This window comes from Dendrobates tinctorius, unplaced genomic scaffold (assembly GCF_039654945.1).
Source record: "Dendrobates tinctorius isolate UK_male_01 unplaced genomic scaffold, ASM3965494v1 ptg000011l, whole genome shotgun sequence".
NCBI classification, from domain to species: Eukaryota; Metazoa; Chordata; class Amphibia; order Anura; family Dendrobatidae; genus Dendrobates; species Dendrobates tinctorius.
This window is the reverse complement of record NW_027361679.1, coordinates 89999374-90016245: the sequence shown is the minus strand read 5'-3', so window position 1 is coordinate 90016245 and position 16872 is coordinate 89999374. Positions and strand designations below refer to the sequence as shown.

General features: G+C 44.8%; 1 protein-coding gene across 2 annotated transcripts in view; it reads right to left on the bottom strand.

Annotated features, from left to right (window-relative positions):
• Positions 1–2429: 2429 nt before the first annotated feature.
• Positions 2430–16872, bottom strand: part of KDM4B (lysine demethylase 4B) — an 88285-nt gene continuing 73842 nt past the window's right edge. The window contains exon 22 of one of the 2 annotated variants that reach the window (XM_073544632.1): positions 2430–2722. In XM_073544632.1, coding sequence (XP_073400733.1) covers positions 2576–2722 — 147 coding nt within the window. In that variant the 3' untranslated portion in view covers positions 2430–2575. Of the gene's footprint in view, positions 2723–8202; positions 9273–16872 lie in introns of those variants that run through there. The other variant, XM_073544622.1, reaches the window with a different exon arrangement.

Sequence of the window (16872 nt, the reverse complement as noted above, 5' to 3'; positions counted from 1 at the left end):
GCTTGTCTGCATTGTTGGGTCTGGTGTCTCTCATCTTCCTCTTGACAATACCCTATAATATATTCTCTATGGGGTTAAGGTCAGGCGACTTTGCTGGCCAATCAAGCACAGTGATACTGTTGTTTTTAAATCAGGTATTGGTACTTTTGGCAGTGTGGACAGGTGCCTAGTCTCGCTGGAGAATGAAATTTCCATCTCCAAAAAGCTTGTTGGCAGAGGGAAGCATGAAGTCCTTTAAAATTTCCTGGTAGATGGCTGCGCTGACTTTGGTCTTGATAAAACACAGTGGACCTACACCAGCAGATGACATGGCTCCCCAAACCATCACTGATTGTGGAAACTTCACACTAGATCTCAAGCAGCTTGGACTGTGTGCCTCTCCACTCTTCCTCCAGACTCTGGGACCTTGATTTCCAAATGAAATGCAAAATTTATTTTCATCTGAAAACAACACCTTGGACCACTAAGCAACAGTCCAGTTCTTTTCTCCTTGGCCCAGGTAAGATGCTTCTGGCATTGTCTGGATACGTCTGTATGTGGTAGATCTTGAAGCAATGACTCCAGCCGCAGTCCACACCTTGTGAATCTCCCCCAAATTTTTGAATGGCCTGTTGCTTTTGCACCTTTTTCTACCACACTTTTTCCTTACACTCAACTTTCCATTAATATGCTTGGATACAGCACTCTGAGAACAGCCAGCTTCTTTAGCAAGACCTTTTGTGGCTTACTCTCCTTGTGGAGTGTGTCAATGACTGCCTTCTGGACATCTGTCAACAGTCTTCCCCATGATTGTGTGGAGCTTACTGAACCAGACTAAGGGACCTTTTTAAATGCTTAGGAAGCCTTTGCAGGTGTTTTTTATTAATTATTCTAATTTACTGAGATAATGACTTTTGGGTTTTCATTGGCTGTATAAATTAACTTTTTGATGATATTCTAATTTTGTGAGAAGCACTTGTACCTGCACTTTGTATGATATTGCCTGTCCATAAAGGGGTTGATAGTGGTCTTAACAACATTGTATTTATTCTGTATGTGATTTTAAAGGGAACCTGTCACCTCCCCAGGGTGTTTTTCAGGTAAAGAGCCACCTTCAGCAGCACTAAGGCTGCATTCTGTGAAGGTGGTTCTTCTTTCTTTGACCCCTAGTAACACTGAAATATCGACTTTTATAACTAACTCCTCATACCTGTAATGTGTCCCATAAGTATGGTGTGTCCCCCTGTATCAGCCACCTATCATCCGTCCATCATGCCTGTCCTGTGGTCTGGGCGCCGCCTACCATCTGTCCATCATGATGCCCCTGTGCGCTGCCGCCTCCTGTTTTGTATTCCGGTGCCTGCGCTGTGGGGTGGGATCTGGGGCCTCCACAACACGCAGGCGCAATAGCCTGATGTCGTTCTTGGGCAGCGCTCACTGCGCATGCCGAGAACTCTTGTCACAGCGGAGGTGCCGGCATTTTTCAAAACAGGAGGCAGCGACGCGCAGGGGCATCATGATGGATGGATGGTGGGCGGTGCCCAGACCACAGGACAGGCATGATGGATGGTATGCGGCTGATACAGGGGGACACACCATACCTATGGGACACATTACAGGTATGAGGATCTAGTTATAAAAGTTGATATTTCAGCGCTACTAGGGGGCAGAAAAAGAAGAGCCACCTTCACAGAATGCAGCCTTAGTGCCGCTGAAGGTGGCTCTTTAACTGAAAAACGCCCTGGAGGTGACAGGTTCCCTTTAGCAAGTACTTTTCTATTTGCATAAAATCGGAGGAGGGACCAGTAAAATAAGGAAGAAGTGGCTCAGTGATTACCTTGTATAAATATCTTTCCATGTTGTTTGTGTCCACTGCTATCTTTTTTTACATTTTGGCTTGACAAATTTGGTAAAAAAAAAAAATTTCTAAAGAATTACCAAATGCAAATTGCCTCTTTAAAGAGGAAGCGGACTTGAACCCTAGCATCAACTATTTGAAGTAGCAAGCCTAAAAGTCAGTATCGACCCTTTAATGAGCCTTGCCATACGACGTAAGATAAAGAATTCTCAGCAATATCAGATTCGGTTATAGGTGTCCTATTTATTAATGCTCTTCTGTTTGGTCTTTTCAATACTGTTAATCGCTCAAATGTTGTGACGCTAATCTTTGTAACTTGGGATGCTGTATTTTTCCAGTATCTAGGAAACAAAATATTTGATGCATCTAGAACGTGTGTGGCGAGAGGTTTCAAATTTATTGCTTTTAAGTCATAGAGATTAAACATGATCGGTTTCCATATGTTATTACTGAAGGTTTTAAATGTAGTTTTAACATTTTTTTGGACAGAGATTACACTGCGCAACAAATTTCAGGGAAGTTCTTATCCCTTGAGAAAATTTTATTGTATCTTATAGATTTAGATATGCTGAACACGAATATGTGCTTCAAAAGTCTGTATCACGTAAGGTTTTTAAGAAACAACAGTTTATAGTCTACATTATGACGTCCGAGACACAACATACATGTGCATCGATGTCAGTAGCAAAAGCAATTGTTCAAGTGTTTTGCAGGCGACTTTCATTTATAATCCGTGCCTTATGCTTCTCGAATAAGATTCCAGCAATAGTCAGCCAGCATTGACGTACTCCACTTTCCCTGGTACCTTTTCTCCATCAGCGCAATGTCTTGGTGAACTCTTTCAGTGTTCATCGCTAACGGCACCAAGATTGGCTGAAAAAAGGTCTAGTGAGAATGTAGAAAATGCATTTTTTTAGCAATAAATTTTTTATTAAAAAAAATAACAGAAAAAACTTGTTAACACAATCATTATTGCAGTCATGTCCAAATTATTACCACTAGTATAAACTAATTCCAAATTGAATATTATAGGAGAGGGGAGGGAAAGAAGGATCACACAGAAGGAAAGGCTGCTGAGATTGGACACAAAAGGTAAATTAATAGATGGAGGGTGGGATGAACTTTAGGAGCTTTGATTTAAACATTTTTGGGTACCAATCTAACCAATCTGATTATGAGAAGACCATAAGAACCAGGAAAAAGTATTAAAAACCATTCTAAGTGTGAGCTATTGCCAATCCAGAAGCCTCCCACATCTCTCACTGGCGACTTACTCATTCTTTTTGCTTTATTGAGTGAACCAAACAACGTTCATGTAGATAATGAGAATTTATCCTACCAATGAGTTCCTCCTGTGTGGGGGTAGTAGCTTACCTCCAAGTGCCTTGCCAAGCTCTGACGGGCCGCTGTCAAAACATGGGTTATCACTGGAACTAGGTTTGGGGGAAGAAGGTCTAACCCATAACTTAAGACTGCCAAGGGCCCTTTCTAGGGTTAAAGGGAAACCTATCAAGATCCCGATTAAGTCTGCCACTCGATTCCAGAACTCTCTTATAATTGGAGCACCTCCACCATACATGACCCAGATCCCCCTTTTTTACCACATCCCTTCCAGCATAAAGAGGAATATGATTTGTTAAATTTGGAAATTTTGTAATGGGTCAGATACCAGTTCATATGTATCTTCTTTAGTTGTTCAAGATGGTTAATGCAGGAGGAGTACCTTTTAGTAAATGTGGCTGCCACCCACCAGTGTTTGGCGGTGGAAGAGATAGTGCTTTCTCCCAGACAATAAGGGAGTTTGACCAACTCCACCGGTGAATTAATAGTCCTATAAAACAGAGACAATCCTGGTTTATTTGGATATTCTACTTTAAAGTATTTCTGCATCATGTCTGATGGGTCAGGACTCCACCAAGCTGGAAATGTACATAAAATAACGAATTTGGAGGTACTGGTAAAAGCACGTTTTGGGAATTCTGTAAAGTTGAGACAAATCTGCAAAGGAGGGGAATACAGGGCCAACTAAGAGTTTGTCAAGGGTGCATACACCTAATTTCACCCACAGGTCCAGAAACAACCCAGAGATGTGTGCCTCTATCGCTATTACAGAAATGCATGTGAATAGGGATTTTGTCAGAATTCTATCAAGGTTATTCCAATAAGAAATCAACAAGGACATCGTATGTAAGGGAAAATTCAAATTCAGGGGCGTCAGTAGTTCGATCTCTAGCAAAAGTCTAGTAGACCTATGGGGAGCAAACTGTCTATTTGGAGCCATCTATAATTAACCCCTTAGTGTCAGAGCCATTTTGCAGCTTAATGACCAGGTACATTTTTACAACTCTAAAGGCCCTTTTACATTTAGCGATGAACCAGCGATCCGACCAGCGATCCGGCCCAGTCAGGATCGCTGCTGCATCGCTAAATGATCGCTAGTGAGCTTTCACACAGAAAGATCTCACAGCGATGCAGCAGCGACGCAGCGCACGATACTCACCTTTCACACACAGCGAGGAAGACGTCCTCCCACCCGCATCCAGCGTCGCTCGTTGTCACAGCAGGAAGCCCCAGCAGGAAGCGCCCGACGAGAAATGGAGCCGCCCAATCTCGCGCGATCAGGACAGCGGGGGAGCCGGTCGGAGGTAAGTATCACACATAGCGATATCGCTAGCGATATCGCTATAACGTCACAAAACCAGTGACGTTTTAGCGATATTGCTAGCGATATCGCTGTGTGTAAAACCCCCTTTACCACTGTCACTTTAATTTTATTAGGTTATAACTTTGGAACGCTTTAACGGATCCCGCTGATTCTGAGATTCTTTTTTTCGTGACATATTGATCTTCATGACAGTGGTAAAATTTCTTTGATATGACTTGTGATTATTTATTAAAAAAAAATTGAAATATGGCGAAAATTTTTAAAATTTTGCCATTTTCAAACTTTAAATTATAATGCCCTTAAATCAGAGATATGTCACACAAATTACTTAATAAATAACATTTCCGACATGTCTACATTACATCAGCACAAATTTGGAAACAAATTTTTTTTTTTGTTAGAAAGCTATAAAGGGTTAAAAGTTGACCAGCAATTTCTCAACAAAATTTACAAAACCATTTTTTTTTTTTTTTGGGGACCACATCACATTTAAAGTCACTTTGAGGGGTGTACATGACAGAAAATACCCAAAAGTGACACCATTCTAGAAACTGGACCCCTCAAGGTGCTCTAAACCATTCAAGAAGTTTATTAACCCTTTACGTGCTTCACATGAACTGAAGCAATGTGGAAGGAAAAAATTAACATTTAACTTTTTTTTTTTTTTTACAAAAAATTTACTTCAGAACCATTTTTTTATTTTATTTTCACAAGTGTTAAGAGAAAATGAACCAGAAAAATTGGTGTGCTATTTCTCCTGAATACGCAGATACCACATATGTGGGGGTAAACCACTATTTGGGCGCACGGCAGAGCTCGAAAAGAGCACCGTTTGACTTTTTCAAATCGGACACCATGTTGCGTTTGGAGAGCCCCTGATGTGCCTAAACAGTGGAAACCCCCACAAGTGACATCATTTTGGAAACTAGACCCCCTAAGGAACTTATCTAGATGTGTTTTGAGCACTTTGAGCCCCCAAGTGCTTCACAGAAGTTTATAATGTAGAGCCGTAAAAATACAAAATGAACAAAAATGAACTTTTCACCCCCAATTTTTAATTTTACCAAGGGTACCAAGAGGAATTGGACCCCAAAAGTTGTTGAGCAATTTGTCCTGAGTATGCGGATACCCCATATGTGGGGGTAAACCTATGTTTGGGTGCACGGCAGAGATTGGAAGGGAAGGAGCTCCATTTGACTTTTTCAATGCAGAAGTGGCTGGAATTGAGATCGGACGCCATGTTGCCTTCGGAAAGCCCCTGATGTGCCTAAACAGTGGAAACACCCTACAAGTGACACCATTTTGGAAACTATACCCCCCAAGGAACTTATCTAGATGTGCGGTGAGCACTTTGAACCTCCAAGTGCTTCACAGAAGTTTATAACGTAGAGCCGTGAAAAAAAAAAAATAAAATCATTTTTTCAACAATATGATCTTTTTGACCCAAATTTTTATTTTCACAAGGGTAACAGGAGAAAATAGATCACAAAAGTGGTTGTGCAATTTGTTCTGAGTATGCCAATACCCCATATGTGTGGGTAAACCACTGTTTGTGCGCATGGCAGAGCTCAGAAGGGAAGGAGCGCCGTTTTGACTTTTTCAATGCAGAATTGGCTGGAATTGAGTTCGAACGCCATGTTGCATTTGGAGACCCCCCTGATGTGTCTAAACAGTGGAAACCCCTCATAAGTTACACCATTTTGGAAACTATACCCGCTAGGGAACTTATCTAGATGTGTGGTGAGCACTTTGAACCCCAAAGTGCTTTACAGAAGTTTTTAACTCAAAGCCGTAAAATAAAAAATATTTTTTTTTCCACAAGAGATGTTTTCACCCCCAAATTTTTACTTTCACAAGGGTAACAGGAGAAAATGGACCACAAAAGTTATTGTGTAATTTGTCCCGAGTATGCCGATACCCCATATGTGGGGGTAACCACTGTTTGGGCGCATGGCAGAACTTGGAAAGGAAGGAGTGCCGTTTTGGAATGCAGACTTTGATGGAATGGTCTGCGGGCGTCATGTTGCGTTTGCAGAACCCCTGATGTGCCTAAACAGTAGAAACCCCCACAAGTGACCCCATTTTGGAAACTAGACCCCCCAAGGAACTTATCTAGATGGATTGTGAGAACTTTGAATCCCCAAGTATTTCACTAAAGTTTTAATGCAGAGCTGTGAAACTAAAAAAAATCATTTTTCCACAAATTTTTATTTTCACAAAGGTAACAGGAGAAATTGGATCCCAAAGGTTGTTGTCCAGTTTGTCCTGAGTACGCTGGTACCCCATATGTGGGGGGAACCACTGTTTGGGCACACGTTGGGGCTCGAAAGGGAAGTAGTGACTTTTGGAATGCAGACTTTCATGGAATGGTCTGCGGGCATCATGTTGCATTTGGACAGGCCCTAATGTGCCTAAACAGTAGAAACTCCCCACAAGTGACCCCATTTTGGAAACTGATTTTATGGAGGAACTCGAGACACTAAAACTTGAGTTTGGCCACAAAACATATGGTTGGCACCTAAGGGTTAATATGATTACGTGACGATAATAAATTTGTTTTGTGAAAAGTGGTATCATTTGTGGTATTATAGAGCGAATATGGCAGTAGAAACAAGAGAAATTGTGACTGGTGATCTTTAACGATTACATTGACATTGTGCCAGTATTATCAGTGACATTTTCACGTCTGAAAGTAAATGCAATTCTCAACAGTTTAACAACATAAATGCTGTGGTAAAATAGCAAGCGCAGTCTGGTTGTTTGACAGAGGAAGAGGGCTCCTTCTGTCTGGCCACCAGCAATGGGTGATACATCCCATACAGCTTTGCTGATTTTGTTTTTTTCTTCTTTGATACTTCTTAGCTGTTAGGTTTGGAAGAAGGTTTCAATCTGTGTAATCTAGAGGATCGCTAGTGGATTGAGACTTGACATCCTGCAATCAACTGATCACCATTCGGTTTTCTTTAAGAGAAGGGCATGACTTAGGCTAGTTTCACATTTGCGCTTTATAGCGCTGCGATGGCCTGCGCACGGCCGCCGCTAAGCCCCGCCCCCTCCCGGCTCCCTGCCCGCCCCATCCGGTCATCGCCTCCTACTAGCGCACATGGACCCTAGCGATCTGCGCACCCTATCTTTAGCATAGGGTGCGCAGATCGTGCGCTGACCGTGCGCTAGCAGGATTTTGCCGTGCGCTGCGCACTTTTGAAGGTGCACCGTGCGCGCCGAAATGCAACATGCTGCGTTCGGCACACACGGGCGCAGCTTCAAATTGCACAGCACACGGCAAAATCCTGCTAGCGCACGGCCAGCGCACGATCTGCGCACCTTATGCTAAAGATAGGGTGCGCAGATCGCAAGCGTCCATGTGCGATAGTAGGAGGCGATGACCGGATGGGGCGGGCAGGGAGCCGGGAGGGGGTGGTGCTTAGCGGCGGCCGTGCGCAGGCCGTTGCTGCGCTATAAAGCGCAAATGTGAAACTAGCCTTAGAGTGAAGTGCCCCATTTAAGTAATGTAACCCTAAATGATTCCTACAAAGTCTCACTCAAGCGTGGATAAGTATTCAAAACCCCCCAAAACACTTTATCCCAATCACTCCGCATACTTGGTATATAACATAATGGTGATGGTTTGAGGGGCTTGTGGGACCGTCACCCGATAGGGTGTTTTTTGTTAAGTAGTAATGACAAAAGTAAACAAATATTTAATGAAATGGTATCCAGTGACTTGATTTATTTTATAATTAATTACAAAAAGGCCATGATAATACAGCACATTATTCAATAAACAATTGGAAATCATGATTAGTGCACAAAATAAAACACCATGACACAAAGAAAATGCATCTTTCCCTAACTAATAAAATATGAGGACATGCAGCAGGCTGCAAAGCTCCCGAGGATTACACTTTGCAATATACATTTAGGTTCTCAGAAGCCCTGTCCATGAATCCCATTCACCAGGTGATTTAGGAAAGGAAGAAAAAAAAAAAAAAAAAAAAAAAAAAGTCATGCATGACTACACTAGGACCTTGCTTGCAGACTCTGCCTTAAATCCTCCAAACACCACCCAGTACTTTTTAACCCAAGTGTAATAATTCACGTGGAATCAGGGGGGGGGAAAAAAAAGTTTTTTTTTTTGTTTTTTTTTTACATAGCGGTAGTAAACAAATCATGACAACACTGTTTCTTATCAGCTCCCATCCCAGGTATCACAATCAGATGAACCATGATTTAAAAAGGTTTTCAAATGTTTTTCAAAGTTGATGTTTTTCTTTTTCTTTTTCTTTTTTTTTTTACCAAGATATTAAATAAAATCACATTTCTCTCTTCTTATTATTTTAAAGCTATTCTGAAATGTTTCTTGAAAAGTTTGAAAAATAGAAAGAGAGGAATTTATATGCAGTTTAACCGTAGCACCTAGAGAAGTCATGTCCTCGGCTTACGAGCATTTATGGCGGCAGTATTTGGCCCTTTATGCTGCCGTACAGGACTCTTTTCACATCTCCGCTCTGCAAATGCCTGAGAGGTCCTTGAATCCACTCTTGAGTTTTAAATATACAAAGAATTTTGCCAACGTAAATGTTCAACGTTACATGGGTGGCAAGGACCCTAAATGGCAGGAGACTGGGCAGAGTCTTCTACAGGAGTCTTGTTTAGGTCAAATAAAGTTTGATTATCAGGCTCTTCATTAGTCGGACTTGTGACCCTTGGGCGCTTGTTCATCTGTGCATCTGCTTTGTCCTCCTCCAAAGGAGCTCCAGTGCTGACAGACTTGGCAGAAAGAAAAAAAAACACAACAAAAACAAGCCATAAGTGAGTAAGAATTACGCGGGTTTGAAGGGTTAATGATGCATCTATCGCTATGTTAAGTTAATACAGAAGGTTGCTTTCACACATGCTATTTTGATGGAGGTTTCTGAAGTGGTTGATTATAAACTAAGGTGAAGCGTCTTGAGATTATGTATTTTTTTTATGAATCCACTGTAAGTTATTTCTTTTTCCACAAACATCTTAAAAGGGAATCCGTCAGCAGGCTTTTGATACCACATCTGAGATCTGTCTGATGTAGGCAAAGAGAAGCTTAATCCAAAGATACAGTGGGGAAAAAAAATATTTAGTCAGCCACCAATTGTGCAAGTTCTCCCACTTAACAAGATGAGAGAGGCCTGTAATTGACATCATAGGTAGACCACAACTATGAGAGTCAAAATGAGAAAACAAATCCAGAAAATCACCTTGTCTGATTTGGCAAGATTTATTTTGCAAATTATGGTGGAAAATAAGTATTTGGTCATTAACAAAAGTTCATCTCAATATTTTGTTATATATCCTTTGTTGGCAATGACAGAGGTCAAACGTTTGCTGTAAGTCTTCACAAGGTTGGCATACACTGTTAGTGGTATGTTGGCCCATTCCTCCATGCAGATCTCCTCTAGAGCAGTGATGTTTTGGACCTGCCGCTGGGCAATATGAATTTTCAAATCCCTCCAAAGGTTTTCTATGGGGTTGAGATCTGGAGACTGGCTAGGACACTCCAGGACATTCATATGCTTCTTACGAAGCCGCTCCTTTGTTGCCCTGGGGGGGGGGGGGTGCTTGGGATCATTATAATGCAGAAAGACCCATCCACGTTTCATCTTCAATGCCCTTGCTGATGGAGGGAGGTTTGCACTCAAAATGTCACAATACATGTCCCCATTCATTCTTTCATGTGCACAGATCAGTCGTCTTGGTTCCTTCTGCAGAGAAACAGCCCCAAAACATGATGTTGCCACCTCCATGCTTCACAGTAGGTATAGTATTCTTTGGGTGCAACTCAGCATTCTGTCTCCTCCAAACACAACAAGTTTTGTTTCTACCAAACAGTTCTACTTTGGTTTCATCAGACCACATGACATTCTCCCAATACTTTCCTGGATAATCCAAATGCTCTCTAGTAAACTTCAGACGGGCCCAGACATTTACTGGCTTAAACAGGGGTACATGTCTGGCACTGCAGGATCTGAGTCCCTGGCGGCGTAGTGTGTTACCGATGGTAGCCTTTGTTACGGTGGTCCCAGCTCTATGCAGGTCATTCACTAGGTCCCCCTGTGTGGTTCTGGGATTTTTGCTCACCGTTCTTGTGATCATTTTGACCCGACGGGGTGAGATCTTGCGTGGAGCCCCAGATTGAGGGAGATTATCAGTGGTCTTGTATGTCTTCCATTTTCTTATTATTGCTCCCACAGTTGATTTCATCACACCAAGCTGCTTGCCTATTGCAGATTCAGTCTTCTCAGCCTGGTGCAGGGCTACAATTTTGTTTCTGGTGTCCTTCGACAGCTCTTTGGTCTTCACCATAGTGGAGTTTGGAGTGTGACTGTTTGAGGTTGTGGGCAAGGTGTCTTTTATACTGATAACAAGTTCAAACAGGTGCCAATACTACAGGTAATGAGTGGAGGACAGAGGAGACTCTTAAAGAAGAAGTTACAGGTCTGTAAGAGCCAGAAATCTTGCATGTTTTTAGGTGACCAAATACTTATTTTCCACCATAATTTGAAAAATAAATCTTGCCAAATCAGACAAGGCGATTTTCTGGATTTGTTTTCTCATTTTGACGCTTATAGTTGTGGTCTACCTATGATGTCAATTACAGGCCTCTCTCATCTTTTTAAGTGGAAGAACTTGCACAATTGGTGGCTGACTAAATACTTTTTTTCCCCACTGTACAGTATTTCACTTAGATCAATGGGTGCAGCCGTTCTCATACAATCAAAGCTTTTAGATTTAGAATGAAGCAGAGCTGAAAAAGTTAACCCTGCCCACACAGGCTCTGTATATACATTGTCTATAGACCGTGAGCTGCCTATCACAGCAGGGGGGGTGTCAGACCAGGAGACACACCAGCTAGTCACAGCAACGATAAGCTACTGGTGATAAAACAATCATTGTAAGCGAACAAAACCACAGAGCTTGATAAGGGAGAAATCTGTGGTTTAACCCCTACCCTCAAGCTGTCTTCAGTTTACATAGCTGACAGACTTCCTTTAAGTCAGTGGGATCATCACTAAGTTATGCCTTGAAAAACATCATCAAAACGATATGTATGAAAACACTCTAAAGCTGTATTCACCCATCAGCATCAGTGTTTGAAGGCCAAAACCAGGAGTGGAACTTACAGAGAAAAACTATAGTTGAACAATTGTCACCTGTTCTGTGTTTTGGAGACAATCCGGCTTTTGGCATACAAATACTGATGAAATACTGATGTGTGAATAAAACATAAAGCTGTATTCAAAGTTTGTGATCACAATGCGAGCGAGTGCTCCTGTGTATGGGAGAGCCGGCTGAGATGGTTGACAGCCATCTATAATGGTGTATGGTCGGCTTTAGACCACAGTTTTGTAAGATACTAAAGTAACAAGATACTCGGAACAGTATACATAGGGAAGCCTGCCATAAAAGAAAAATAAAAAACCCTTTACATGTATTTTTTTACTTATTTAGATCCTTAATAGAAGTGAATGTGAAATGGATACAAATGTACGACTATACGTTTTCAGTGTATGCTTGGATACATTTAAAGATAAAGCAAAATAAAAAAACTTATTACAAACTTACAGAGCCTAAACTGAAGGTAAATAGTAAAGTGACATAAAAGAGAAAAAACGTGAACAATCCTAAAATGTTAGGCTGGAAATGAATAATCAGTGTTTAAAGCAGATGTGTGGAAAGCAGTAAAAAAACAAAAAACTGGCCAAATTTTAAAAGGCTACGCGATCGAGCATCTAAAAAATAGCAGTCGTTATTGTCTACCACGGACATGGGCATACAAGGCCCATCCTAACCGATCCCAGCTAAGAGGATTACAGTATTGGGACTGATAAAAATATGCCAAGGCACAGTGGTCAGCATGCCCAGGCCAAGGTATCTACAATAAGCACATGAGAATCAGACCTGGGACAATAGAAGAAGGTGGACAAGTCTAGGGAATCACCTTTCCCTTTACATTATACAGATGACAAAGCCTGTGTGTCACCTAACTGGAAAAGAGATGGCACCATTATGCACCAGACAGTACAGGCATTGTAATACTTTTGGAAAACAGAACAGGTGTTTACTAAGAGTAGCCATCTCCATACAGAAATAACAGGATTTTTTGGGTTGCTTACCGTAAAATCTGTTTCTCGGAGCCTTCATTGGGGGACACAGAGACCATGGGTGTATGCTGCTGCCACTAGGAGGCTGACACTATGCACAAAAAAAGGTTAGCTCCTCCTCCGCAGTGTACACCCCACCGACCGGCAGGAAGTTCCTCAGTTAGTGAGAAAGCAGTAGGAGAAGTAACAGAATAGATTGAAAGCAGAACAACTCAACTGTAACAAACCGACAAACATAAGAACAGGAGTTGTAGAACATGGGAGGGTGTTGTGTCCCCCAATGAAGGCTCCGAGAAACAGATTTTACGGTAAGCAACCCAAAAAATCCTGTTTTCTCGTTCGCCTTATTGGGGGACACAGAGACCATGGGACGTCCCAAAGCAGTCCCTGGGGTTGGAAACAAACTTCCATCAGGCCAGTGGACTCGCCACCGCAGCCTGCAGAATCCTTCTACATAGGCTGGCGTCCGCCGAAGCGTAGGTGTGGACCCTGTAGAATTTCACAAAGGTGTGAACCGATGACCACGTTGCAGCATTGCAAAGCTGCAGCGCGGAAGCTCTGTGGCGCACCGCCCAGGAGGCACCCACCGCCCGGGTAGAGTGCGCTCTGATCCCTGGAGGGGCCACTCGATGCTTGACCCGGTATGCCTCCAAAATTGCCGATCTGATCCAGCGCGCAATAGTGGCCTTTGAGGCTGGGTGATGAACAGAGAGTCTGACTTCCGCAAGGAAGTCGTCCGGGCTAGATAGACTCTCAATGCCCTGACTAGGTCCAGCTTGTCCAAAGACCGCTCCCGAGGGTGAGCTGGGCTCGGGCAGAAGGATGGCAGAACAATGTCCTCATTGAGGTGAAACGAAGATACCACCTTCGGAAGAAAAGAGGGCGGAGGCCGCAGAACTACCTTGTCCTGATGAAGGACCAAAAAAGGAGAGCGGCAAGAAAGTACCGCTAATTCCGACATGCGCCGGATGGAGGTAATGGCCACCAGAAAGGCCACTTTCCAAGAAAGGAGGGAAAGGGAAACGTCCCTGAGAGGTTCAAAAGGAGGACCCTGCAGAACCTGAAGAACCAAATTAAGATCCCAAGGATCCACGGGAGCTCGGTACGGAGGAACCGTGTGAGCCACACCCTGGAGGAAGGTTTTGACCTGGGGCCGGGAGGCCAGCGTTTTCTGAAATAAAATGGACAGTGCCGAAACTTGACCCTTCAAGGAACTGAGAGCAAGCCCCGCATCCAGCCCTGCCTGAAGAAACGTCAGAATAGAAGGGAGCGAAAAAACCAAGGGCGCGATGTCATTGGCCTCACACCAGGAGAAATAGGCTTTCCAAGTACGGTAATAGATCTTCGAAGAAGAAGGCTTTCTGGCGCGGATCATGGTATGAATTACCCGATCAGAGAATCCTGCCCGTCTCAAAACCTCGGTCTCAACAGCCACGCCGTTAAATTGAGCGACCGAGAATTGGGGTGGCAAATCGGGCCTTGAGACAGCAGATCTGCCCGTCGGGAAGCTTCCAGGGGGCGTCCGCGAGAAGGTTGACAATGTCTGCGAATCAAGACCTTCTGGGCCAATTCGGGGCGATGAGGATGACTGGAATCCCCTCTGCTTTGATTTTCTTCAACAACTTGGGAAGAAGAGGCAGAGGAGGGAACAGGTAGGGGAGCACGAACTGTGACCAAGGGACGGCCAGAGCGTCGGCGTCCACTGCCAGAGGGTCCCGAGACCTGGACACGAATTGTGGTACTTTCCTGTTGAGGCGAGATGCCATGAGGTCTACATCCGGGGTTCCCCACCGACGGCAGAGCAGATGAAACACCTCCGGATGTAGGGACCATTACCCTGCCGCGAGACCCTCGCGGCTGAGGAAATCGGCGGCCCAGTTGTCCACGCCGGGAATGTAAACTGCGGAAATCGTTGGAACAAAGGTCTCTGCCCATTGAAGAATTCTGGACACTTCCGCCAGGGCTGAGACACTCCGTGTCCCCCCTTGGCGGTTGATATACGCCACCGCTGTAGCATTGTCTGTCTGAATCCTGACAGGCAGGCCCTTGAAGCGCCTTTCCCAGTGGACGAGAGCTAGATGGATCGCCCGTATCTCTAGGACATTGATCTGCAGAGCTGATTCCTGAGTCGACCATCGACCCTGAACAGTGTGATTGCGGAACACTGCACCCCAGCCGATGAGGCTGGCGTCCGTAGTGACAATCTGCCAGTGAACGGGAAAAGACCGCCCCAAGAGAATGAGGGGAGACGTCAACCACCAGTTGAGAGACCGCCTGATCCGGCAGGAAAGGCGAACCGGACGATCCAGAGACAGAGCCGACCTGTTCCACCTGGACAAAATGGCCTGCTGGAGTGGCCTGGCGTGAAATTGGGCAAAGGGAACTGCCTCTATCGCCGCCACCATCTTCCCCAGGACCCTCATGGCTGACCTGAGGGATGGAAATCGTGTGATCTGTAATGACCGCACGCCCTGCTGCAGGGAAAGAATCTTGTCTTGTGGGAGAAATACCCTTGACCGACGAGTGTCGAACAGAAGGCCCAGAAACACAAGGCGTTGAGTAGGGACCAGACAGGACTTTTCCCGGTTGACGATCCACCCAAAACTGGACAGGGTGTCTAGAACGATCTCCACACTTAGGCGGGCCTGTTGAAAGGAGGGGGCCTTGATCAGGATATCGTCGAGGTACGGAAAAAGAACGAGACCTCTGATCCTCAACAAGGCCATCAACGCCGCCATAATCTTCGTGAAGACTCTGGGAGCGGTGGCGAGCCCGAAAGGAAGCGCGACGAACTGGTAATGTTCGTGAAGAATCGCAAACCGCAGGAACTTCTGATGTCCGGGAAATATGGGCACATGTAGATAGGCATCTTGGATGTCTACGGAACCCATGAATTCCTGCTCCTCCATGGAAGCAATTACCGAGCGAACTGACTCCATCCGGAAGTGGCGAAGGCGAACTCTCTTGTTGAGTTTTTCGGCACCACAAACAGGTTTGAATAAAACCCTGTGAAGCGTTCCGATTCGGGAACGGGCACAATCACCCCGGAATTGAGAAGAGAGGCGATGGCCGAACCGAACCCCGGGACCAAGGCCGGATCCCTCGGCGGACGGGATTGTAAGAAACGATCCCGTGGAAGAGAAATGAACTCTATTTTGTATCCTGTTGATACAACCTCTCTGACCCAAGCGTCCTCTACTGAGGCGAGCCAGACGTCGCTGAAGAAGAGAAGTCGACCTCCCAATTGGAAGGGACCCACGGGAGACCGATGGTAGTCATGCGGACGTAGACCGTCCAGATCTAGATCTGGACGGTCTTCCCTGGGAAGAGTGGGACCGCCAGGACGGAGTGGGCCTGAAGGAAACCTTCTTTCTTTCCTGACGTGCCTGTGGCCTTTGCTGGTTGGAAGGGTTTTCCGCCGTATTGAAACGGCGGAAAGTCCGACAGGGACGAAACGGACGCCTTGGAGGAGGTCTGCGAGGCTTGGAGGGGAGAAGAGAACTCGTACCTCCGGTAGCGTCCTTAATAATCTGATCCAATTGTGATCCGAAGAGACGCACTCCCTGAAAAGGCAGATTGGTCAGAGACTTTTTAGAGGACAAGTCCGCCTGCCAGGCCTTGAGCCAAACTGTACGTCGGATTGCCACGATGTTACTTGACGCCTGAACTGCGCAAGATGCGGCATCCAAGGAGGCAGAAAGCAGATAATCCCCCGCATGGGAGATCTGATTGGCGAGATCGGCCAAATGCTCTGGTCGTGCCTTATCCAGAATGCCCTGCCGAAGGTCATCTGCCCAAGTGGATATGGCCTTTGCTGCCCAAGAAGAAACAAAGACTGGACATACCGCTGCTGGTGCCGCTTCGAAGGCAGATTGTGCTAGAGATTCTATGATCCTATCATTAGAATCTTTTAGCGACGCCACACCTGACAGCGGAAGGACCGTATTATTAGAAAGTCTGGACACGGGAGGTTCCACCGAGGGAGAAGCGGCCCAGTTGTCTGTGAGCTCTTTAGCAAACGGGTACAGCACGCCGAGACGCTTTCCTCTTTGAAAGCGTCTGGTCGGGTCTTCTCTCTCCTTTGTAAAAATCTTTCCAAACTCAGAATGGAAGGGAAACACCCTGGATGGTGTTTCCGCCCGTCTGGACGAAACCTCCTGATTTGAGGATTTCGCAGGGGCGTCAGCGATGTCAAAGGTATGGTGAATCGCGGCAATGAGGTTTTGCACCGT